Genomic DNA, 25,625 nt, shown 5'->3' on the forward strand with positions numbered 1-25,625 from the left:
ACAGTAGTGTGAAAGCACAATACCAAGTAGATAATAGCCACTTAATTGATATGTTTAAATATAAATGAAAGTATTTTAAAATATCATCTTGCTTTATTAAAAATTATTAGTCATATTATTTTGAAAGCTACCTTTTAGCCATTTCTATGTATTTATAATCACCAAAGATTTTTATGCTCATTAAACTTTTCAGAGTATCAAGGACAATGGTAACAAAGTAAATTCTAGGGGCACCTGGGTGGCTCAGTGGGTTAAGCCTCTGCCTTCGGCTCAGGCCATGATCCCAGGGTCCTGGGATCGAGCCCCACATCGGGCTTTCTGCTCTGCAGGTAGCCTGCTTCCTCCTCTCTCTCTGCCTGCCTCTCTGCCTACTTGTGATCTCTGTCAGATAAATAAAGAAAAAATCTTTAAAAGAAAAAAAACAAAGTAAATTCTACTCTCACAATCTTTGGGAGTAATATAGTAACTGAAAATTTTAAAAGGAAGAGAATATTTTCAGACTTGAAGTTTCATTTACATTTTCTAGATTAGTGATGGATTTCTTTATTAATGAGATTCTAACTTGGAAATTGTGTAGGATGAAGTGCTGTTACCCCTGCAAACATTTTTTTTTTTTTTTTAATTGCAAGAATCCCACTCTTAATTGTAACTCTCCTCTGGAGTCCATTTTCAATTAGCTGTGACATGCTATTCCTGGACATATGATTTTTTTTTTTTTACCTTGCTGTTGTGTTATAATTGCATTAGCTACTTCAAAATAATTTTTTAAAAGATTTTGTGATCTAAATTATTGGCAGTATTAAAGAATATAGTTTTAAAAGCAAAACGAGTATATGGAATTTCACTTGTACTGATTCCTTCTCATTATGGAAGGAATCTTTTTCTTCTCCTTTACCTTATTTTTTAAAATAAATTTTAGAATTAAATCCTAAGAATACAAAAGGGCATATAAGCATATCTGATTTACTATAATTTATTCTGAAGAATACTTAGTTCATTAGCTGTAATTCATGTGTAGTCTCAAGTAATGGCTAAGATTTGTCATGAGCTTCAGCTTTCCTGTGTTTGAATTTTAAAAAAATTATTTCAACATATATGTGCATCAACTTGATAATAGCATGAATATGCTTTTTGACGTGAAAGTATTTTCCAGTTATACTTTACAATCAGTAAAAGCAAGTAGACAGTATAGAACATGCAGTCTTCTGTGTTCAACTGTTTCAGAACTGTTTTAATGGAAAAAACCATTTTAAAGGTTTGGTTTTCTTAAGATTTCTGTATTGAAGCAGTGTGCAGCTGAGGTCCTCTAGTGTCACAGCTAAATATGGCATCAGCTTTTAAGATTTTGTGAATTGTGTGTGTGTGCGCATGTCAGAGAAAGGGAAGAAGGACAAAAGAGATTACTACTGTAAACTGGACTCATACAGCCAAATGAGCTTAGAAAACTAGGTTCTGTTTTACTAATCATAATCTCAAGAAAAGTTTTTCTTTGTTTTTTAAAAGCGTAGACATTTGTATTCTTTTATACACACATATTTATCAATGTTACTATGGCTGTTTTAAAGTTTGGGATCTTTTACCTTCCATAGTTGGCTTCTTTTTTTGTAGATACTTATGAAAACTCCATTAATTTAAAATTGTTTTTGTTTCACACATTCCCTATTTGCCTAAGATTGACTGTTGTCTCTTTAATATGGGGGAAACTATTTGATAAAGAGAAATACCTTAAAGAAGCATTCTTTATAAATTGTAACTTTTTTGTTTCTTTTTTACATATTTCATGGAGAATATCAATTTATTTTAAAATATGGCTGACAACCAGGGATTATCTGACATATGATGAAAAAGATAGTCTGAGAGAAAGAGAGCCAAGGGAGGAAAACATAAAAACTTGCCCTAGAGGAAATGAAGTTAACACCACCCCAACCCCGAATCAGCAGAATTCTAGTAACAATTCTCAGAGAGACTTAAAAGAATAATGTATCCATACCACAGAATAGGATCTATTGAAAAGGAACAGCTACAGATCAGGACAAAGAATCTGGAAATTAAATAATAGAAGAGATAGGACTAAAGACTGTGCTCATAGGAATAAAAACAGAAAGTTGATCTGAAGAATGGATCTAATTTTTACCTGCCCACTAAGAGTTCTAGCTAAAAGATACAGTAGAGGGAGAAAACAAAGACCTAACAAATCAACTTTTCCTTGTTAATTCTTCTGCTAATAGAACATGTGAGTCTTCAGATTAAAGAGGCACACCTGTGGCTTACTTACATAAATGCACAAATGCACAAATGCCCACACTCTACACACACTGGACTAAAATTTTACAAGTTTAAGGATAAAGTGAAAAGAATCACAAACTTCCAAAGGGGAATAACAAGCTATCTACAACAAAATTATGTTGATATGGAACTTCTTACCACTAATAAAGAACAGTTGAAGACAATGGAGAAATCTTTTTCAAGTTTAAAGATAAGAGTAAGACATTTTAAGACCTATCATGCTTTGGGGCACCTGGGTGGCTCAGGGGGTTAAGGCCTCTGCCTTTGGCTCATGTCATGCTTTGGGGCACTTGGGTGGCTCAGGGGGTTAAAGCCTCTGCCTTTGGCTCAGGTCATGACCCAGAGTCCTGAGATCGAGCCCTGTATCTGGCTCTCTGCTCAGCAGGGAGCTTGCTTCCCTTCCTTTCTCTGCCTGCCTCTCTGCCTACTTGTGATCTCCGTCTGTCAAATAAATAAATAAAAATCTTAAAAAAAAAAAAAAAGACCTGTCATGCTTTAAAATGTCCTACTCATGCCACACTTATGAAAAATTTTCTCATGGTTGTATTCTAGCTAAGTAAAAATATAAATACAAAATGAATAATAGGAGGTATAAAAAATAATGCTAGCTGCTGATAATTCATGAGTAGTTATAATCATAAAATTATAGTACAGATTAAATCCTGATGACAGATGTTTTTGCTTGAGAACTAGGGGTTAAGTGGCTTAGGTATATATATTTTTCTTAGTTCTAGAGTGAATATTTACTAATCATAGTATGGCAATGTGACGGTCACTTTCCATCTGTCTCAGAGTGAAAGCCAGAGTCTTTACAATGGCCTAAATGGCCTACATTATCTGGCTCCTTATTATATCTCTGACCTCATCTCCTAATACTTTACCTATCGCTCATTCTATTGCATGCATAGTGGCTTCATTGAACTTCTGAATTGCTGTGCAGTTTCCAGTTCAGGACTTACTGTGCCCTCTGCCTGAATCACCTATTTCCCAGAGAACTGCATGTCTTTTTTCACTTCTTTTAGATTTCTGTGCAAATACCACCTTTTTGAGGTCTTCCTTGACCACACTTTGTATGTATTAGCATCCTGCTACCCCATATTCTCTCTTCCCTACTTTTTCTCCTTAGTACCTAATCACCATGTCATGTTATGTATTTACTTGTTTGTTTAGCCATCAAAAAAGAAATGTAGGTTTTTTTTTATTTCACTTATAAAATTTGATAATGTAAAAATAATACAGCTAAAAAAAAGTCAGGAGTTGGGAAAGGAAAATGGGAAAGTTGTAAAAGTATGTTAATTGTATCATCTTGCATAGCGAAGAAGATTTAATTATATTAACTAAAAGTCTAACCGCAAGAAGAATTGAAAACAGAAACTGCTAAGGGTGGGTACCTCTGGAAAGTCAGAATAGAATGAAGAGAGAGGGATTTTTGCTTTTCATGTCTTGTTCTTTCTTATGGTTTTAATTTAGAGGAGAGAGTCATATTGCAAGTCTTTTTTTTTTTAATTCAGCTTACTTTTTTTAACATCACATGTTTTGAGCTATACTTTACATACTTTAAAATATAGCCTTTTTAGTGTATAGGTCAGTCAGTGTGATAAACTCAATAGTGTAATGATAATCAAAATCAAGGTAACAGTTCTGGTCAGGTAAAATTTCCACATACTCCTTTGTAGTCAACCTGTCCTTCCAAGCAAGCCCATGATAATCAGTAACCTATTACTCCATTCTTTTACTTTTAACTTACATTTTTTATTTAATGTGGGTTGCTTATAGTCTGAATGTAGTTGAGTCTCAATTCCTATCCAGTCTCACAATTCTTAGCTTTGTATTGGTGAATTTAATTGTTTACATTTACATTTAATATAGTTATTGATACATCCTAATTAAAATCTATTATTTTCTAATTGTTCCATTTGTTCTTTGTTCTTTTTTTCCTTTTATTATGCCAGCTTTGGGATTATCTATTTTTTAAATAATTCCATTTTATCTCTACTGTTGGCTTATGTATATCTTTTTTTTTAATTACTTTTAGTGACTTCCTATAGATATTAATTTAATTTTTAAAAATATAATTCAAAATGGCAAAAAAAAAAAAGGTAGAAAATTCTATACCAGAATGTTAATATTGATAGTTTGGGAAATTGGGTTTGAATTAGTCTTTCCCACTTTTCTGTATCTCATTCCTGACTTCCCAAAGAATGGCGCTGGATTAAAAAAAGAAAAATGGAAAGAGATGGAGAGGGAAAGAGAGAGAAACTGGGGTGGAAGATGGCTTAGAAAGAATTGAAGAGAAATGTTTGCTAAATCATGAATTGCTTTGTGGATTGATATATAAATAACCTCATGTATATCTATCATAAAATATATTTTAGCTCTTTTTCAGGGTCTTAGGCATTTTGTCTTGGGCAGTAGTGGTGGTTTTCCTTGACTTAGTTCTGCCATATATCTGAAACTTTTCTGATAATTTGGCAAAGTCAAACCTGCAGAAGGTTAATCGCACACCACCAAAATTCAACTCCCTCCCTGGAAAAACAAATAACTGCTATTAGAGTAGCCTCATGAAACTGTAGGATCTAGCCAGATCAATTCTGATGTAATCAGAAAATCCAAAATATGTATATAGTGGATATTTTATAAATTGGATGGATTGTATTTTTTCTGGATAGTGGAAGAATAATAAAAATGTAACTGAATTTTAATAACCTCATTTCATTCCTTAAAACAGATTCTGTTTCTGCTTTGTAAATTGATCTGTTGATCTGTGACTTTTTGTTTTCTTCATAGCTATTCAAAGGTTTTGTGCATTGCATTTGAGGTACTTCAAGGTCTGCAATATATGAACAAACATGGTATAGTACACCGAGCACTGTCTCCTCATAATATTCTTTTGGACCGAAAGGTAATTGTCAAATAATACATTAAATATTTGTCTGTTGTTTGTGGTTGGAAGCTACTGAAATCAGACCCACTCAGAGCAACTATAGAATACAAATATATTTTAATAATATTCATAATGAAATGGCTCTATGAAAGTGATATCTTTGTAGTAGTTAGAAAAAAAACCTTATCTTTAAATTATATAAATCCATGTGTTTTTCACATGCATTATTCTTTTGTTCTCAAGATTCATTTTCTGACTTCATGTTTGGTTTTTCCTTTCATTTGCTTTCTGAAAAATAAGTATGGTATCTCCCCAGTCCATTCCTCCTCGGAATTTGCTTTTATTTTAAGAAAGCTTCTCTATTTACATAGAGTATTTTTGTCATACCATAGCTGCATTGTATTTTCTTCTCTGTATCTTTCTTCTTCCCTATTTTTTTCTTTTTTATTTTATTCTACATTTATCTTCTTTATTTGCCAGCTGTTCATACCTAGCTTCTTTTCTTATTGGAATGCCACTTCTCTACCTGGAAATCTTGTGGGTGATTAATAAGAAGCAGGTCAACCCTCATAAGAAAATTATGGGTAGCAAGATGGTATGTTTTCAGGAATAATCATACATTCATTTTTCCATAAGCATATAAGGTAATTTTGAGAGAATTTTTTTCTGGGGAATTATTTTTTGTATTAGTAGGATTATTCTTTTCCTCTGATCCCCAGACTTTTACCAAATTACCCTATGATATTAAAAATCATAAAAGCTACAGTAGTGCTCATTAATTGCATTTTTATAGCAGTAGAGTATCTAACCAATCTGATTGTTTTAATATATAAATGTTTTATAGTGCTGGGAAGTAAAGTTCTTGAGAAAAATAAAATAAATCTTAAAATCAATTTAACTCTTTTTAAAGTGTTAAATATCAAAAAGGAGTAAAACTTAAGAGATTTATAAAATTTATATTTGCTTTTTATTAAGAACCTCACTTTTGTGATAATTATGATTTTCTCAAACAATATAAAAATTAGAAATCTAGCAGATTCACTACTATCTTGATTTGTGAACTGATCTTTTCAAGTTGAGAACCCCCATGTCAGGGTTACATTATAACATTATGAATAGACTTGCAAGTCCTTGAAAAAAAATTCTTTTATTAATTTACCAAAAAATGTTCTAAGCAGAGATTCAAGACAAATGAGAACATTTCTGCTTTTTTTGGTTTCATCAAAATACCTGGAAAATATTGGGGTGCCTGGGTGGCTCAGTGGGTTAAGCCTCTGCTTTCAGCTCAGGTCATGGTTTCAGGGTCCTGGGATCAAGCCCTGCATCAGGATTTCTGCTCCACAGCGAGCCTGCTTCCCCTGCTCTCTGCCTGCTGCTCTGCCTGCTTATGATCTCTCTCTCTGTAAATAAATACATAAAATCTTAAAAAAAAATGAAAATATAAAAAAATATAAAAATATTAAAAAATATAAAAAAAATTTTAAGCATTTGTTTTTTTGAGATCTATATATAAGTAATATATATATGTGTATATACATACATACACATATGCATATACTTATACATATATTTGTAATGAGTGTAAAGCAGGTTTCAGACATTGGCAAATACTTTTTAAATAAAATTATGATAACCTAAAATTATGGCAAATTAATTTTTTTTCTTAATATACCTGTCTGGTGATTTCTTTACTTATGAAATGTATAATGATACTTTTTCCTGCTACTAATATTAAAACATTTAATAGTGATTTTTATTATTATTGTAGGGACATGTTAAATTGGCTAAATTTGGACTTTATCACATGACAGCTCATGGTGATGATGTTGATTTCCCAATTGGGTAAGAATGTGTTCTCTTTTTTTCTGAGTTGTGTCGTAAACTTTGTAATAGTTGACAAAATATATATTTCATTATTAGTGATATTAATTTCTCCACAAAACTAGCTTTTCTTTATTAGCGTATTTTAATTTTCCATATACTTTTAAAAAGTAGACGGTGAGTTTTTCCAGTGCCCAGAAGATATCTAATGTTGATATTTCATTGAATTGGAAGAGAGGCTAAGAGATTATCGACCTTCTTCACTTTATAATGCTTACTGATTAATTTCATTTTATCCAGAATTGGGTAAATTTAAGGAAAGAAGGCTGATCAGATTCTTACAATGATAATGCTTGTTCCTTAAAAGGCTGAGAAAAAGCATTCTTATAATATTTTCTACAATTCTTGTTCCATAAGATATAATCATATATTAAGACTCAAATTAAGTCACTGTAGGTATAAGAGGTATTGGGGTAGAGTCTACACCTGAAAGTCTATGTTTAAATTTGGGGAGGTTTATTTGATCACTTCTGCTATGAAATTCTAGTTTATGTTGGCCTCTAAGAAAGGAAAGTTTATTTTATCCTTTTATTAATCAGATGCTTTTGATACAGATTTTTGTGTTACATTTATTGTATGGTTTCTTTTTAGACATTTTAATAATATAATTCTTTTATTTTTTGCATATTTAATTTTGGCAATATTTTCAGTACATAGAAGTTTCAAAATAGTACAGGAATCCCTATATAGCCTTAACCCAGATTCCCCAAATGTCAACATTTCATTACATTTGCTTTATTTATTTTTTCTTACACATATAGGTATATGTGTATATTAATATTTTTTGAATCATTTAAGAATAATTAGTGCATCTGATGACCTTTTACCCTTAATGCTTCAGTTTGTATTTCCTAAAGTAAGGAATTTTCTTACATAACCACAAAACAAATATCAAAAAAGGAAATTAAAATTAATATAATACTGTTATCTAATCTAGAGACCTTATTCATATTGTTCAATTGCTTTGTGATTTTTTTAATAGTAACCTTTTGTGTTTTGCTCTTTGGGCTCTCTGAAATTAGTTCTGTCACTCCATTAGCAAGAATTGTGCTTTGAAGTCATGGAATGTGTTTCTGCAGGAACATTGCTTAATTAGATGTTTTTAAAAAAGGGATTCATTTATAAATTACCCTTTTATCTTTATGATTAGATTATAGATTTCTTACCAAAAACTTTTATTAGGCCATCGCTAATAATCTTAAAATAAATTGCTTATCATTCCTTCCTTTAATTATTAAGACAATATTTACTGAATACCTTCTCTTCTGGATGCTTGAATGTGCAAAAATGGGTAAGATAGATTCCTATCCTCAAGAAGCTCATTGTGTAATGGAAAATTTTCTCTTTTGATCGCACATTTATTAAGGTACATAAATTAATAATCTTGCAGTTTCATATACCAACACTTTGGTCATAGGAAAAAAACCATTGTTTAACAAGCATGAAAACAACAATTTATAAAAATAGCCTACATTTTATTTGTTATAAAAAACCCTTTTGAGTATAATAAAAATAAGTTCACTATAAAGCTCCAGTGTCTTCTTTCCTATGTGATAATTGCCTTTTGAAGTAACTTTTGGGGAGCAGTGGTCTCACAGGAAGTAAATGTGATTGCTAATGCTTCTTCATGTTGTCTAAATCAAGCTGTCTGAAAAAGAACTCCAAAAACATAATGCAAACAAAAATTGCTTTAATTTTTTTGCCTTTTACTTAAAGATGCTTTAGGTTTACTAGTGACGAATGGAAGAAAGGAAGTGATTTTTCATAAAGCACATCAAGTATTTTGAAGAACTACATTTGAATTTAAAATGCTTGGATAGAATTGGTCTTGTGTGCCATTTGGTCTGGGTTACTTTGAAGTCTTGGACCCAAAAGGTCTGACCAGAAAGTATCAAAGAGCAAAATGTGAAACATTAGCCAGGAAAAATAAAGTGATCAAACAGCTAAGGCATGAAAGAAAATATTTACACCAAAAAAAAGCTTGCAGTTGATTCAAAAGACAAATATTAAGGAACAACAAAGTAAAATGTTAACATCTGTTTCAAAATATTGTAGAGTTAGAAATTGGACATTCGTTTCAGTTGGCCAGTAGCTTAATACCTTGTTAAAAGATCAAACAGATGATGAAAGCCTCACCAGTCATACAGCAAAGTTCTGGTAATTTTTTTTGAGTGTTAAAATGCTACGCTAAAGAGATATTTGTTGAAAAGAGATAATCTACATTTAAAAACAATCCTAGGGTTTGTTATTTTTATTAGTTTAATTAATTCTTGATTAAAAGGGAAATAATTTTAGAGCAAAGCTCACCTCTATGCTTCTAGAGATCACAGTCAGAAATCTTAGATATAACAATTTACCTATAGTATTAGTTGGCCTTTCACAATCCACACCATTATTTTTGGATAAGATGTACTGGAAATCAGGATTAAAAATAAACAATTTGCCTTCTAGGCATATCAAGGTGATGGTGATTAAAAATACAACATTGCATTTATATCATATTTTCCATTTTTATAAAAATAGTACTCACTAGTATTTATAACACTTCTGTGAGATAAACATTATTATTCCTGTTTTCAGATTAAGAAACCCTGACTACATATAGAATACGTGCTAGAATTGAAACTAGAATACAAATACTATAACATCAAGTCCATCCTTTTTCCATTAGGCTTTAGTTGTCTCCACAGATGCCATTTAGAAGAGCAATATGATCACCTTGGGCAAAATGGCTCAATACTAATTTATATATGAGAGAAATACATGCGCAAATTAAAAGTATATATTACTGTCATCATTATCATTACATTAAAGTGTAGAGATATGTAAAAGTCTAACTTACCCATTGAATTTAAGCTATATTCTCTGACTTAATTGACATATTTTAAATGTAAGTATTAGCAATCATAGTGTGAGGAGGTGGCTACAGAAAAATTCAGGAAGAGAAATGAAAGTAATATTTGAATGCCTACGTTACATATGTTACATAGATGTACTAAATACTTAAATGTATTTTGATTATAGTCATTATTGCCAGGTTTCATAGTAATCTAATATCCATGGGATTGAAAAATACAGATAATTATGCTTATGACTAAATTTGATGATAAATGAAGAAAGGATATGCACATATGCAATAAGTAAGGCAGAATTCCCCTCATTTCCATTTCTCTTCTAACGCTGTTTTTGTTTCTTTTATTTCTAGGCTATATGATTTAAATATACTGTTTGCTTAAGTTATCTGTAAGGCCATCTTTTTTTTTTTTTTTTTTTTTTTTTTTTTTTTTTTTTTTATATACATATATTTTTATCCCCAGGTCTGTGAATCACCAGGTTTACACACTTCACAGCACTCACCAAATCACATACCCTCCCCAATGTCCATAATCCCACCCCCTTCTCCCCAACCCCCTCCCCCCGGCAACCCTCAGTTTGTTTTGTGAGATTAAGAGTCACGCAAGCTGGTGCAGCCACTCTGGAAAACAGCATGGAGGTTCCTCAAAATGTTGTAAGGCCATCTTAATTGGCATTTTTGATAGGAAATTTTATTATTTTTTTAGGATTTTATTTATTCACTTGATAGAGGGACAGAGTACATAAGCATGAGGGAGAGGGAGAAGGAGAGGGAGAAGCAAGACTCCCCACTGAGCAGGAAGCCTGATAGGGGACTCAATCCCAGGACCCCAGGATCATGATTATAGCCAAAGGCAGATGCTTAAGGGACTGAGCCCCCAGACACCCAGAAATATTATTTTTTAACAAAAATTTACTGAACATATCTTATATTTAAATTTTATTGGTAGTTGTTGAAGGTTTATAAAAATGAATAAGATACACCAGTGCCCTCAAGTTTGTTTGTATTAAAGGAGGGTAAATTTTTGTATACTAAATATAAGCATAAACAAAAACAAAACATAAAAATGTATAGTATTACATATTGTGTATAGACTTTTATGTCATATATAAAACAAGTAAAGTAAGTATCTTATAATCATTTGAAAACTATAAGAAAGATACAGATAAAATACCATGGGGATTCACTGAGAGGAGAAATAATTTCCATCTCAGCAGATCAACTTAAGGTTTTGTGGAATTAATCATAAAATGAATTCATTAGAAAATTAAAGTTAGCAGTTTGACACATTTTATAAAATATACTGTTTATAAAGACTTTGTCTTTTTTATTAAATAAAATGACTTACATTTATGAGTTTAGAAGACAGAAGACATTAATAGTGTTTTAGTGTGATAGGAAAATATTTTATACAATAACACGATTTTCTTACCAATTCCTTTATATTTACCATTGAATTTCCTGCCAAAAACTTTACTGTACTTTATAAATACAAATGTTTATCTTTAGTAAAGTATACTGAAGTTAACCTATACCAAGTTTCTATAACATCTATCACCAGACTATAGTAAAGTACTGAGACACAAAAAGAAATGCATCTGTAATAAAAACATGTATTAGGGGCACCTGGGTTGCTCAGTGGGTTAAAGCCTCTGCCTTCGGCTCAGGTCATGATCCTAGGGTTCTGGGATCGAGCCCTACATCAGGCTCTCTGCTCAGCAGGGAGCCTGCTTACCTGTCTCTCTCTGCCTGCCTCTCTGCCTACTTGTGATTTCTGTCAAATAAATAAATAAAATCTTTAAAAAAATTTATTAGTTAGCCTAATCAGCAAAAAGATGGCTTACTCAAATGCACAAAATAAGATATAGTAAAGGAAAAATAACTAGAGAGGTAGAGAACATTAGAAGACTCAATAAATTATTTTTTTGCTTAGCTCTGAGCAAATTTGAAAACTAGAATAAAAGAAAGGGAAATACAATATGAAAATACCAAAAGTTAATCCCAAAGAAAAGTTTAAAATCTAATACCAATTATAGAAATGTAGAAGGAATTACCTCTCCCTACAGAGATACCTGGACTGACTCACAGGCAAATTCTACCAACCTGTGCCTAGTGGTTAAGTTTGTTGCCATTTAAATTACAATACTATACATTTCAAGCTTATTTTTATTTTATTTATTTATTTATTTATTTGAGAGAGAGTGAGAGAGAGCATGAGAGGATAAAAGGTCAGAGGGAGAAGCAGACTCCCCATGGAGCTGGGAGCCTGATGTGGGACTAAATTCCAGGACTCCGGGATCATGACCTGAGCTGAAGGTAATCACTTCACCAACTGAGCCACTCAGGCGCCCTCAAGGTTATTTTTAAAGGAAAAGCTTGCAATATCCTTTTTCATAAGCTAGTATAACATTAATCCTGGTCTTCCCTAGGTACCACATAAAATATTTAAATATAAATCATACCCATACTTGATTATCTGTTATTATTATATAATATAAGTATGTTATATTAATATAAAAAATTCTAATAGAAAAGTCAACAAGAACCAGAAGCATATAGAAGATAACTATCAAGTGTGGTTTATTCTACCAATATACAGATGGTTTAGGCAATCTATAAACATAATTCAATAGGACAATATATCAAAAGTAAAAAAGATCAAGTAATCATTTCTGTAGTCTCTTAAAAACAACTGATAGATTTATCATAACATTCTTTATTAAATTCTTAATAAAAAGGGACTATGTAACTATTTCCTTAATGTAGTGAAAATCACCCATCTATTTATATCTCCCTGTTAGTAGATAGATTTCAACCCCGAAGTTAATAGGTTTAAAACAAAATATTTACTAACACCACTATCATTTGCCAGTGTATACCTGGCACGAATGAATGCAGTTGGGCAAGGAAAAGAAATTTTATATAAATCAATATATAGATATATTTATATATAGATATATAATGAAATTTTATTTGTAAAATTTATAATTTATTATAAATATTATAAATTATATATAAAGAAAATAAAATTTTCAATTTTCAAAGTGAAATTACTAGAAATAAAAAGTCCAGGAATGCAAGGTTGGTTAAACATTAGGTAATTAATTAATGTATTTAAACTCATTAACATATAAAAAGAAAAGAATCATTCGTTCTTTTTGTAATAAAAAGAAGAAGTGTTCAAAATGTTCAAAATTTCTTCATGGTTAACACTGACAGAAATTTCTGCAGAGAAACTATGATGGTGAAAGGTTAAAAGTATTTTTAAAAGATGAGGATAAGGGCACCTGGGTGGCTCAGTGGATTAAAGCCTCTGCCTTCAGCTCAGATCATGATCCCAGGGTCCTGGGATCGAACCCCCCATCGGGCTCTGCTCAGGAGGGAGCATGCTTCCCCTCCTCTCTCTGCCTGACTCTATGCCTACTTGTGATCTCTGTCTTTCAACTAAATGAATAAATAAATCTTAAAAAAAAAAAAGACAAAGAGGTCAACTATCAGCAGTTATTTTCATGTTAGCAATTTTACCACAGAAGGCAGCAAAAAAACTAAAAGTTATAGAAAGGAGGAAACAAAACTGTCACTATAAACAAATCAGTTAAGCATAACTGATTTGCTTATCTACAGACTACTCAAAAGAATTCTCCCATAAATGTTGAGGGTTTAGCGGTGTTGCTAGATACAAAATTAATACAAAGAAATTATTTACACATCAGCAAAAGAATGTGAAATACCTAAAAAGAATCTAAGCAGGTATTTCACTTCTGTGAAAGCACCTCTGTGAAAGAAATATAAATCTTTTTTTAAAGACATTATGAAAGGCCTAAATAAATATAGATACTTGCTCATAGATTGTTAGGGTATGTATCAGAAAAATGCCAATTCTCCCCAACCTGTGTTACATTTGATCTAATTTCAATAAAAATTCCAGCTCTGTGTGCGTGTAAGAGAGAGAGAAAGGGAGGGAGAAACAAGTTGACAAGCTAGTTCTAAATGTATATATAGAGAGAACAAACATCTGAAAAGTACTGAGACACTCCTACAGAGAAATTAAAAGGTTTATGTGGTTTTTGGGGGAGTGGGGGAGAGCCAACGTTTTATTTTTTAATTTAAATTCAATTAATTAACATATAATATATTATTAATTTCAGAGATAGAGTTCAATGATTCATCAGTTGCATATAACACCTAGTGCTCATTACATCACATGCCCTCTTTCATGCCCATCACCCATTTTCTCCATTCCTGACCCCACTCCTCTCCAGCAACCCTCAGTTTATTTCCTATGGTTAAGAGTCTCTTACAGTTTGTCCCTCTCTCTGATTTCATCTCATTTCATTTTTTCTTCCCTTCCCCTTTATTCCTCTGTTTCATTTTTTAAATTGCACATATGAGTGAAATCATATTACACTTGTCTTTCTCTGACCGACTTATTTTGCTTAGCATAATACCCTCTAGTTCCATCCACGTTGTTGCAAATGGCAATATTTCATTTTTGTGGCTGTGTAATATTCCATTGTATATATACAGACCACATCTTCTTTATCTATTCATCTGTTGTTGGACATCTGGCCCTTTCCATAGTTTGGCTATTGTGGACATATTGCTCTATAAACAATGGGGTGCATATGCCCCTTCAGATCACTACATTTGTAACTTTGGGGTATATACCTAGTAGGGCAATTGCTGGGTCATAGGGTAGCTCTGTTTTCACTTTTTGAGGAACCTCCATAATGTTTTCCAGAGTGGCTGTACCAGCTTGCATTCACACCAACAGTGTAAAGGGATTTCCCTTTATTCACATCCTTACCAATATCTCTTGTTTCCTGACTTGTTAATTTTAGCCATTCTGACTGGTGTGAGGTGGTATTTCATTGTTTTTTATTTGTATTTCCTTGATGTTAAGTGATGGTGTTGAGCATTTTTTCATGTGTCTGTTGGCCATTTGTACATCTTCTTTGGAGAAAAGTCTGTTCATGTCTTCTGCCCATTTCTTGACTGGATTACTTGTTCTTTGGGTGTTGAGTTTGGTAAGTTCCTTATAGATTTTGGGAAAAGATGTGTGTGTTTTGAGAGGACTAGTCTTAGCAATTGTTGACAATTACTAATATAATGTTATAGACTTAAGATAGTATAATGGTATGGTGTCAGCAAATTTACCAGTGGAACAAAATAGGGAGCCAAGATCCAGATCAACATGTATGTAGAGATTTTCTTTGTGGTAGAAACTGATACTGTGGACTAGTTGGGAGTAGATAGCATTTTCAGTAAATGGAATAGGGCTCAATTGATTATCCATGTAGGAATGAAACTTCCAAAATGTTCTTCAGTGTTTTGTCAAATAAATTTAGTGCATTTTTTAATTATGTGCATTATTAGTACAATAAAATTGTTGGCAGTTTTCAAAGAGAATAAGACAGTCTAGACTTATTTTTATAGAATAATATCTAAAATATACTTTAAATGAAAAAAAAAAAAAGTTGTGCAAAGTAAAATGTATAGTATGCTGCCCTGTGGGGTAGTGGTGATGGATGGTCAAGTTTATCTATATCTATAAATACGTAGGGGTGCCTAGAGCACAGAAATGGGAGAGAATTTTAGTTTTCAGTTTATGTTTCTTTAAAGATATTGACATTTCTACTACTCAAAAGAATATGTACTATTTTCCAAGATAAAATGCACTTTAATTAATAGTTAAGTGTAAGGAGAAGACAGGCAATAAGGAGGAAAATAAAACACCTGAAAACAGACTACTACAAGATGGCAATGTATTAAAAAGAGAGGAAAGCAATGAAAGGAATTAATGCTTCAGAGAGACACAATAATTTTAAAATTATTTAGGATGCATATGTATTTTCTCTTGTTTTCTGGACATGAAAGACCTATATTATGATGATTAGATTAAAATCTTCCTAGCAAAAATTTTTAATTTAATTGCACTGGACTTTTACATAGATCTTATCAAACAGATAGTAAACATGTAGTACTACTTTTTCTCCCTTTGTAGTTTGTAGTAACTATTCATTTGTTTAATGTATCATTGCAGATATCCATCATACTTGGCACCTGAGGTAATTGCACAAGGAATTTTCAAAACCACTGATCATGTGTCAAGTGAAAAACCATTGCCTTCTGGCCCCAAATCAGATGTGTGGTCTCTTGGAATCATTTTATTTGAGCTTTGTGTGGTATGTATAGAGAAATATTAAACTGATAAAAAGAAATTTTGTGCTTATTAAAATAAGTTTTTCTTTTTTTTTTAAGATTTTATTTATTTATTTGACAGAAAGACACAGCGAGAGAGGGAATACAAGCAGGGGGAGTGGGAAAAGTAGGCATGCTGCTGAGCAGGGAGCCTGATGTGGGGCTCAATCCCAGGACCCTAGGATCATGACCTGAGCCGAAGGCAGACACTTAATGACTGAGCCACCCAGCAACCCCTAAAATAGGTTTTCTGATAAGAAAGCTATTTAGTAACATATTTTTGCTTTGTGGTTTGACTAGATATAAGGGGAAAAAGGCTTAAATCTCAGTATGACTTATTAAAAAATCCTGTTTGACAATTTATTTGCTTATCATTTTGGTATCTTTATAAAGTGTTTATACTTTACTAAATATAAAGAATTTATACTGTACTAAGTATAAAAAATTAAACAGTTCTAGAAAGAGTTACCCTAAAGCTATGTATACTCTTTGATATCTTCATGGTCCCCCTTTCTGTGGTATTCTTTTTTCCCAAAATACCTTCTTCTCTCCTCTTGTTTTCTTACAAGAATCACTTAGTAGTTGAATTGTGTTTTATGAGGTCTTTCTCAGATATTCTCTATATTTATTAGGGCAAAGACTAAGTAGCTATTGAAAAGAAAGAAATTAAAAATATAGTAGCTTAAAGAACATGGATGTTCTTTCCCTGATTTAACAGCAGTCCATGTTGTGCACAAAGCTAGGCTATGGCTCCACCAATCTCAAACGTCTGGTTTCCAAAGTTGTTTCTTTATCATTTTTTAGGCATAAGGGAAGGAGATAAGTGAGTTCATGATAATTGTTCTTTAAGAAGATGATCTAAAAGTGCAAATGTCAACCCTTTACATTTCATTGGTTACAATTTACTTATGTGGCCACATGGCACATCTGTACAAGGGACACTAAAAATACACTCTTTAGCTGGGACACATAAATATTGAGAAAGCAATGAGAATGGATTTGGAGGGACAACTAACAGTCTCTCAGTCCTACTTTCAAATACCTGCCAGCATTAGGTCCTTATCTTCCTTGCTGTCCTCTTCTATTATAGCATGTGTCACATTTGTGTACTTTACTCGGACATTGAGGTCTTTACAAGCAGAAATTTTTGTCTATATTACATAGTTGTTAGAAAAACTAAATGAAACAAGTATGGTGCGTTACATAGCAAATAGTCCATCACTGTTATCTTTTATTGTACTAAAATATTTTATGATTAAGAAAAATATCATAATATTTTATGATTATACTTTTAATCATAAAATAATTTACGTATTGGCACTGCTTTTTGTAAGGGAAAATGTCGTTTTACTTTTCATTGATATTAAATGATAGCAAATCTCACTTTTGTTTAAAATCATAGCCTAGGGGCGCCTGGGTGGCTCAGTGGATTAAGCCGCTGCCTTCAGCTCAGGTCATGATCTCAGTGTCCTGGGATCCAGCCCCGCATCGGGCTCTTTGCTCAGCAGGGAGCCTGCTTCCCCCTCTGTCTCTGCCTGCCTCTCTGCCTACTTGTGATCTCTCTCTCTCTGTCAAATAAAATTTAAAAAAATAAATAAATAAAAAATAAAAAAAATAAAATCATAGCCTAAATGAAAACTCTTACTGGAATGCTGAATGTGAAGTGTAAGTGTAAATGTGAAATATACAGCTTTTCCTTTTTATTACATCACATATATCTAAACTCTTTACTAATGATCAGGGTGTGTCTTTTTTTTTAAGATTTTATTTATTTATTTGACAGAAATCACAAGTAGGAAGAGAGGCAGGCAGAGAGAGGAAGGGAAGCAGGCTCCCTACTGAGCAGAGAGCCCGATGCGGGGCTTGATCCCAGGACCCTGGGACCATGACCCAAGCCGAAGGCAGAGGCTTTAACACACTGAGCCACCCAGGCACCCCCGGGGTGTGTCTTGTATGAGTAATTCAGTTCAACAAATGTAGATGACTAATTACTCTGTGTATATCATGACGGATGCAATAGGCGGTAAACTGTGATTAAGACACATTGTCAAAGAGCTTATAATTTAATTCAAATCCATAAACATCGAAGATAAACACAGAATATTTATGTGAATTCCAAGAAAGGAAATATTAATTTCATAATAGGGATTTCATGACATTTTAAGTGATACTTAAGTTTAGACCATCTAGCTTTAGAATGGCATATTGAACATAAGCTTAAATCTCCCTCTACCTCATCAAAACTTTAAAATTGATAAAAATATTAATATATACATTAATAGCACACTAATAACTAAAAAGGGAATGTTTGTACACTAGGAGCCCTGGGAAATAGAGGAAAAACGATACCAAAACAGGTTTGCTAGGAAATTCTTGCTATGTCACTAGAAGGCTATATAGCCACCCTGCTGCCCAGAAGTTTCCATAGTCCAGAAGATGTATATAGGTGAGTACATATCTAGGAAATACCAAACACCTAAAACAATGCATCTACTATATGATATATGATATAAATACATATATCTGCAATAAAAAAGAAACAACAAATAGAAGAATTTACACCTTTGAAAGGACTTTAATATAAAAGTATGTGTTCTTTAGGAGATAAAGGAAACAGTTCCGTTTGTGAAACAATTATAGAAACTATTCATCAAGAATATTTACTGAAAAGAAGAACCAGTTAAGAATTTTAAGAGAAAAAAATGTAACTATTGAAATAACTAGATGGATCAGAGGAAACTAGACACATTGAAGGTAGAAAGTAAAGCTGAGTAATTATCCTAGATTATGTCACAAAGAAATAAAGAGATTGAAAATATAAATTTTAAAAGACACGGGGAGGGATATCCTGGTGGCTCAGTTGGTAAACATCTATCTTTGGCTCAGGTCATGATCTCAGGGTTCTGGGATTGAGCCCTGCATCGGGCTCCCTGCTAAGCAGCCTGCTTACCCCTCTCTCTCTGCCTGCCTCTCTGCCTGCTTGTGATCTCTCTCTCTGTCAAATAAATAGATAAAATCTTAAATAAATAAATAGGGAGGATAGAGCCAGATATTCTCATATCTGTCATATAGTAGTATCAGAAGCTGAGTATAAATTTCTTCGTTTGAAAGAATCCTCTAATTACCTTATAAAACAGTTTTTTTTTAAAAAGCACAACATACAACAACAAATACCTAGAAATCATATACTAAACTTTTACGAGACAACCAGTAATGAAATAGTGGGTAACATTTATTAAGAACTTTTCAAAAGTCAGATACATTTCTAATCTCTGTTATCTCAATCAGTACTCACAACAGTCTTATAAAATTTATCTAATAGTTATCTTTAGTTTACAGATCAGGAAATTGAGGTACAGAAAAATTAATCAGCCTGTCCTAGTTACATCATAATAAGTACTTGAGCAGATCTGTACCCATCAACTATACCCAAAGCTGTACTCTTAACACACCAGCCTGCCTTTAGTAAGCTATGATGACTTTATCAGTGTCAGTGAGAAAATCTTAAAATGTATCAGAAAAGACATACTACCTACCAAGAATGAGATTGACGTTAAACCTCTTAGTAATTTGGATGTTAGAAAACAGTGGCACAATGTCATCAAAATGCTGAGAGAAAGTAATTTGAATTTTGAAATCTTTAACTCACAAAATTAACATTCAAGAGTGGCAATGCAATTAAGGATATGTATAAAATTTTGATAACAATGAAGAAAAATTACTGTAGGAAAATAACATAAGCCAAAATCATATGATCTTATGTAATCATCAGTCATATCATATCATCATACAGAGTATATGCACTGTATTGCAAGTAATCAAATTGAACTGCTGTGTGTGTGTGTGTGTGTGTGTGTGTGTGAGTGTGTGTTCATCACAGGTAGATACATAGTAAGAACCTAGATTGAAAAGATATCTAGGAGATTTTGAATGCTAAATTGAGAAGTTTATATTTAAGTTACATAAGGCGGCTTGGGGGACCATTTAAGTTTTTAAAGAAGATATTGATAAAATCAAACTTGTATTTCTTAAAGATTAATAAGATAATGTAAAAAATTGAGAGAGGAATGGCAACTTTTTTTCACTGATCTATCTGTAGTTCTAATTTCATAAGTCTTTTTTTTTTTTTTAAGATTTTATGTATTTGAGAGAGAGACCACAAGTAGGTGGATAGGCAGGCAGAGAGAGAGGGGCATACAAGTTTCCCGCTGAGCAGAGAGCCTGATACGGGGCTCAATCCCAGCACCCTGAGACCATGACCCGAGCCTAAGGCAGAGACTTAGCCTACTGAGCCAACCAGGTGACCCTAATTTCATAAGTCTTTAATGCCGCCTCCTGACAGGGCATGGGAGAAGAATGAGGCACTAACAAGTCAGCTCCAAGAGAACGGGAGCAGGGGCCAACACTTTAAGGAATCTTTTTGCTCTCTCTTTATTAAAAAACAAAACAAAACAAAACAAAAATGGTCTTTTTTTTCTCCACATAAAGACCAGGCTATATTCTTAAGACTTTCCTTCTAAGAATACTTAAAGGGTCCTATACGTTTAATTTGTTTGTAAAAAAAAATAATAATAATAATAGCCAACATTTATGAATGATTTTCTATGTGCAAAAAATGTGAGGCACTTTTTTATACATTCTGTAATCTTCACTGCAACCTCTATGGCATGTATAGTTAACGTTCCAGTTTTATAAATGAGAAAAGTGTAACCTAAGGAGGTTAAGTATTTGCCCAGGTTATATAGCTTGTGGCCAGAAGTCCAATTTGGCACACAATTGTTGCTTGACACATTAATTGTTGAAGTTATGACTGACTCCAGACTCTATTTCAAGAAGCACCCTGAAACTGAATAAAGGAAACAATTAAAATACAATATATGTATCTTAAAATAAATATAGCAGGTGCTATGGGAGCACAAAGGTTGATTGTCTAATTCATTGTGGGAGGAGGAAGGCATGTCATTGAATGTTTCTTAATGGAGACAGCAGATTACCTGGATAATGATATATAAGTAAGAATTAGTTGGGTAAATGTAAGGATAATATGAATCTTTCCCAGGGTCATCTCAGTCCCTTACATAAGGCACCTGGTGGCCTGGAATCTCTCTAGACAACCAGATATATATAGCTCTCAAAAGTGAAGAATGTTTGATTCTAAACTAGAATATAATGATCCTTAAATATATGAAATGTTTGAATGTCAAACTGATAATTTTTCCTTAGTGACACTATTTTAAAAGTCAAATAAAACCTCTGAAGAAAAAAAGAGATACCTGATAAAATCATTTTCATCTCTGAGGGGAAAAAGTGCCTCCCTGAAAAAAGATGTAAATGTTAACATGAATTTGTTTTCCTGTTTTATTCAGGGAAGAAAATTATTTCAGAGCTTGGATATTTCTGAAAGACTAAAATTTTTGCTTACATTGGGTAAGTGTCTCACAAATGATTATGTTTCAACTACAAATATAATCTTTAGTGACTGTTAGTAATCATACACATTAAGAATGTGTTCTAAAAAAGTGAATACACTGAAATATCCTGAATTTCTTTAATGTTCTAATGATCAGTGGTAAGCATTAATAGGACAACTTAAGCGTGCCTTCTGAAGTATTACTGTAGTGCTTTCCTTACTCATTAAGAAATTATAATGTAGATAAGTATTTTCTTAGCTTCATGATCTAGCCAAGTAAACTAAGTTCTGAAATCAAAATATGAGAATAAATAAACTTCTCTGTAGTAGTTTACCTTCAGAAAACATAGCTTAAGTTTTGAGTTTCTATTTGATGAATCATGTGTGAATAATGACTGAGAAGAATATTTTTGCTTATGACAAGCTCATTTAGTTTATATGTATATTAGATCTTAATATTTAATTCAAGTTTACATAAATGTATGTAATCTACTTCAGAGTATAATAAATTAAGCACATGCGGTAATAAAGGAGAGAAAAATTGATAGAGCACTTTATGTAAAAGAGTGACAAATTGATGTCCATGTTAATAGGGTTTACAAATAAGAATATGTACTGAGGCTCTGTGAGCTCGGAGCGTGGCCAGAGGTCAGGCAGACGGGAGTGAGTTACTGGGTGCTGTTCTCTAAGGGCGCACTGAGGAGTGGGGCCCCGGGGTCTCGGCTCCTCCAGGCCGGAGACCAGGAGGCCGCCATTTTTATTCCCGTCCTCCAGAACTCTACGGAAAGCACTCAGGGAACAAAAGCTCCTGAAAGCAAACCCGAGCAGATTACTCAGTCCGGCCCCTGGTAAGGGTGGTGCAATTCTGCCTGGGGCAAAGACACTTGAAAATCACTACAACAGGCCCCTCCCCCAGAAGATCAACAAGAAATCCAGCCAAGACCAAGTTCACCTACCAAGGAGTGCAGTTTCAATACCAAGGAGAGCAGCAGAATTCCAGAGGAGGAGAAAGCAAAGCACAGAACTCATGGCTTTCTCCACATGATTCTTTAGACTTGCAGTTAATTTAATTTTTTTTTTCTTTTTCAATTTTTTTCTCTTCTTTTGCTAAATTTTTTTAACTTTTACCCTTTTCTTTTTTAACATTTTTTATCTAGTTTATCTAATATATATATTTTTCTTTTTTATACTTTTTCTTTATTCGTTTTCTTTTTTTAATTGTTTCTTATCTTTATTTATTTATTTTTTTCTTTCTGAACCTCTTTGTATCCCCTTTCACCCCCCTCATGATTTGGGATCTCTTCTGATTTGGTTAAAGCATATTTTCCTGGACTTGTTGCCACCCTTTTAGTATTTTACTTGCTCCTTCATATACTCTTATCTGGACAAAATGACAAGGCAGAAAAATTCACCACAGAAAAAAGAACAAGAGGCAGTACCGAAGGCTAGGGACCTAATCAATACAGACATTGGTAATATTACAGATCTAGAGTTCAGAATGATGATTCTCAAGGTTATAGCTGGACTCGAAAAAGGCATGGAAGATATTAGAGAAACCCGCTCGGGAGATATAAAAGCCCTTTCTGGAGAAATAAAAGAATTAAAATCTAACCAAGTTGAAATCAAAAAAGCTATTAATGAGGTGCAATAAAAAATGGAGGCTCTCACTGCTAGGATAAATGAGGCAGAAGAAAGAATTAGTGATATAGAAGACCAAATGACAGAGAATAAAGAAGCTGAGCAAAAGAGGGACAAACAGCTACTGGACCACGAGGGGAGAATTCGAGAGATAAGTGACACCATAAGACAACACAACATTAGAATAATTGGGATTCCAGAAGAAGAAGAAAGAGAGAGGGAAGCAAAAGGTATACTGGAGAGAAATAACCCAATATGGCAAAGGGAACAAGCATCAAAATTCAGAAGGTGCAGAGAACGCCCCTCAAAATCAATAAGAATAGGTCCACACCCCGTCACCTAATAGTAAAATTTACAAGTCTTAGTTACAAAGAGAAAATCCTGAAAGCAGCCCGGGAAAAGAAGTCTGTAACATACAATGGTAAAAATATTAGATTAGCAGAAGACTTATCCACAGAGACCTGGCAGGCCAGAAAGAGCTGACATGATATATTCAGAGCACTAAACGAGAAAAACATGCAGCCAAGAATACTATATCCAGCTAGGCTATCATTGAAAATAGAAAGAGAGATTAAAAGCTTCCAAAACAAAAAAACTGAAAGAATTTGCAAACACCAAACCAGCTCTACAGGAAATATTGAAAGGGGTCCCGTAAGCAAAGAGAGAGCCTACAAGTGGTAGATCTGAAAGGAACAAAGACAATTTACAGTAACAGTGACCTTACAGGCAATACAATGGCATGAAATTCATATCTCTCAATAGTTACCCTGAATGTTAATGGGCTAATGCCCCCAATCAAAAGACACAGGGTATCAGAATGGATAAAAAAACAAAACCCATCTATATGTTGCCTCCAAGAAACTCATTTTAAGCCCGAAGACACCTCCAGATTTAAAGTGAGGGGGTAGAAAAGAATTTACCATGCTAATGGACATCAGAAGAAAGCAGGAGTGGCAATCCTTGTATCAGATCAATTAGATTTTAAGCCAAAGACTATAATAAGAGATGAGGAAGGACACTATATCATACTCAAAGGGTCTGTCCAACAAGAAGATCTAACAATTTTAAATATCTATGTCCCCAACGTGGGAGCAGCTAACTATATAAACCAATTAATAACAAAATCAAAGAAACACATCAACAATAATACAATAATAGTAGGGGACTTTAACACTCCCCTCACTGGAATGGACAGATCATCCAAGCAAAAGGTAAACAAGGAAATAAAGACCTTAAATGACACACTGGACCAGATGGACATCACAGACATATTCAGAACATTTCATCCCAAAGCAAGAGAATACACATTCTTCTCCAGAATAGATCACATCCTCGGTCCTAAATCAGGTCTAAACTGGTATCAAAAGATTGGGATCATACCCTGCATATTTTCAGACCGCAATGCTCTGAAGCTAGAACTCAACCACAAGAGGAAGTTTGGAAAGAACCCAAATACATGGAGACTAAACAGCATCCTTCTAAAGAATGAATGGGTCAACCAGGAAATTAAAGAAGAATTGAAAAAAATCATGGAAAAAAATGATAATGAAAACACAACGGTTCAAAATCTGTGGGACACAACAAAGGCAGTCCTGAGAGGAAAATATATAGCGGTACAAGCCTTTCTCAAGAAACAAGAAAGGTCTCAGGTACACAACCTAACCCTACACCTAAAGGAGCTGGAGAAAGAACAAGAAAGAAACTCTAAACCCAGCAGGAGAAGAGAAATCATAAAGATCAGAGCAGAAATCAATGAAATAAAAACCAAAAAAAAACAATCGAACAAATCAATGAAAGTAGGAGCTGGTTCTTTGAAAGAATTAATAAAATTGATAAACCCCTGGCCCGACTTATCAAAAAGAAAAGAGAAAGGACCCAAATAAATAAAATCATGAATGAAAGAGCAGAGATCACAACTAACACCAAAGAAATACAAACTATTATAAGAACATACTATGAGCAACTCTACGGCAATAAATTAGACAATCTGGAAGAAATGGATGCATTCCTAGAAACATATAAACTACCACAACTGAACCAGGAAGAAATAGAAAGCCTGAACAGACCCATAACCAGTAAGGAGATTGAAACAGTCATTAAAAATCTCCAAACAAACAAAAGCCCAGGGCCAGACGGCTTCCCGGGGGCATTCTACCAAACATTTAAAGAAGAACTAATTCCTATTCTCCTAAAACTGTTCCAAAAAATAGCAATGGAAGGAAAACTTCCAAACTCATTTTATGAGGCCAGCATCACCTTGATCCCAAAACCAGACAAGGATCCCAGCAAAAAAGAGAGCTATAGACCAATATCCTTGATGAACACAGATGCGAAAATACTCAACAAAATACTAGCCAATAGGATTCAACAGTACATTAAAAGGATTATTCACCACGACCAAGTGGGATTTATTCCAGGGCTGCAAGGTTGGTTCAACATCCGCAAATCAATAAATGTGATACAACACATCA

The 25,625-nt window shown here is 33.3% G+C and overlaps 1 protein-coding gene and 1 long non-coding RNA gene across 3 annotated transcripts in view; one reads left to right on the top strand and one right to left on the bottom strand.

The window, feature by feature from the left end:
• The window catches only part of TBCK (TBC1 domain containing kinase), a 211,745-nt gene that overhangs the window by 44,715 nt on the left and 141,405 nt on the right, over positions 1 to 25,625 (top strand). For both annotated transcript variants that reach the window (XM_059171534.1, XM_059171529.1), the window contains exons 4-7: positions 5,074 to 5,188; positions 6,939 to 7,012; positions 15,949 to 16,090; positions 21,473 to 21,533. In XM_059171534.1, the coding sequence (XP_059027517.1) occupies positions 5,074 to 5,188; positions 6,939 to 7,012; positions 15,949 to 16,090; positions 21,473 to 21,533 (392 nt within the window). The remainder of the gene's footprint in view (positions 1 to 5,073; positions 5,189 to 6,938; positions 7,013 to 15,948; positions 16,091 to 21,472; positions 21,534 to 25,625) is intronic.
• The window catches only part of LOC131829607 (uncharacterized), a 198,999-nt gene that overhangs the window by 24,542 nt on the left and 148,832 nt on the right, over positions 1 to 25,625 (bottom strand). The gene's annotated exons all lie outside the window — the stretch shown is intronic.

Source organism: Mustela lutreola, chromosome 1, assembly GCF_030435805.1.
Source record: "Mustela lutreola isolate mMusLut2 chromosome 1, mMusLut2.pri, whole genome shotgun sequence".
NCBI lineage: Eukaryota > Metazoa > Chordata > Mammalia > Carnivora > Mustelidae > Mustela > Mustela lutreola.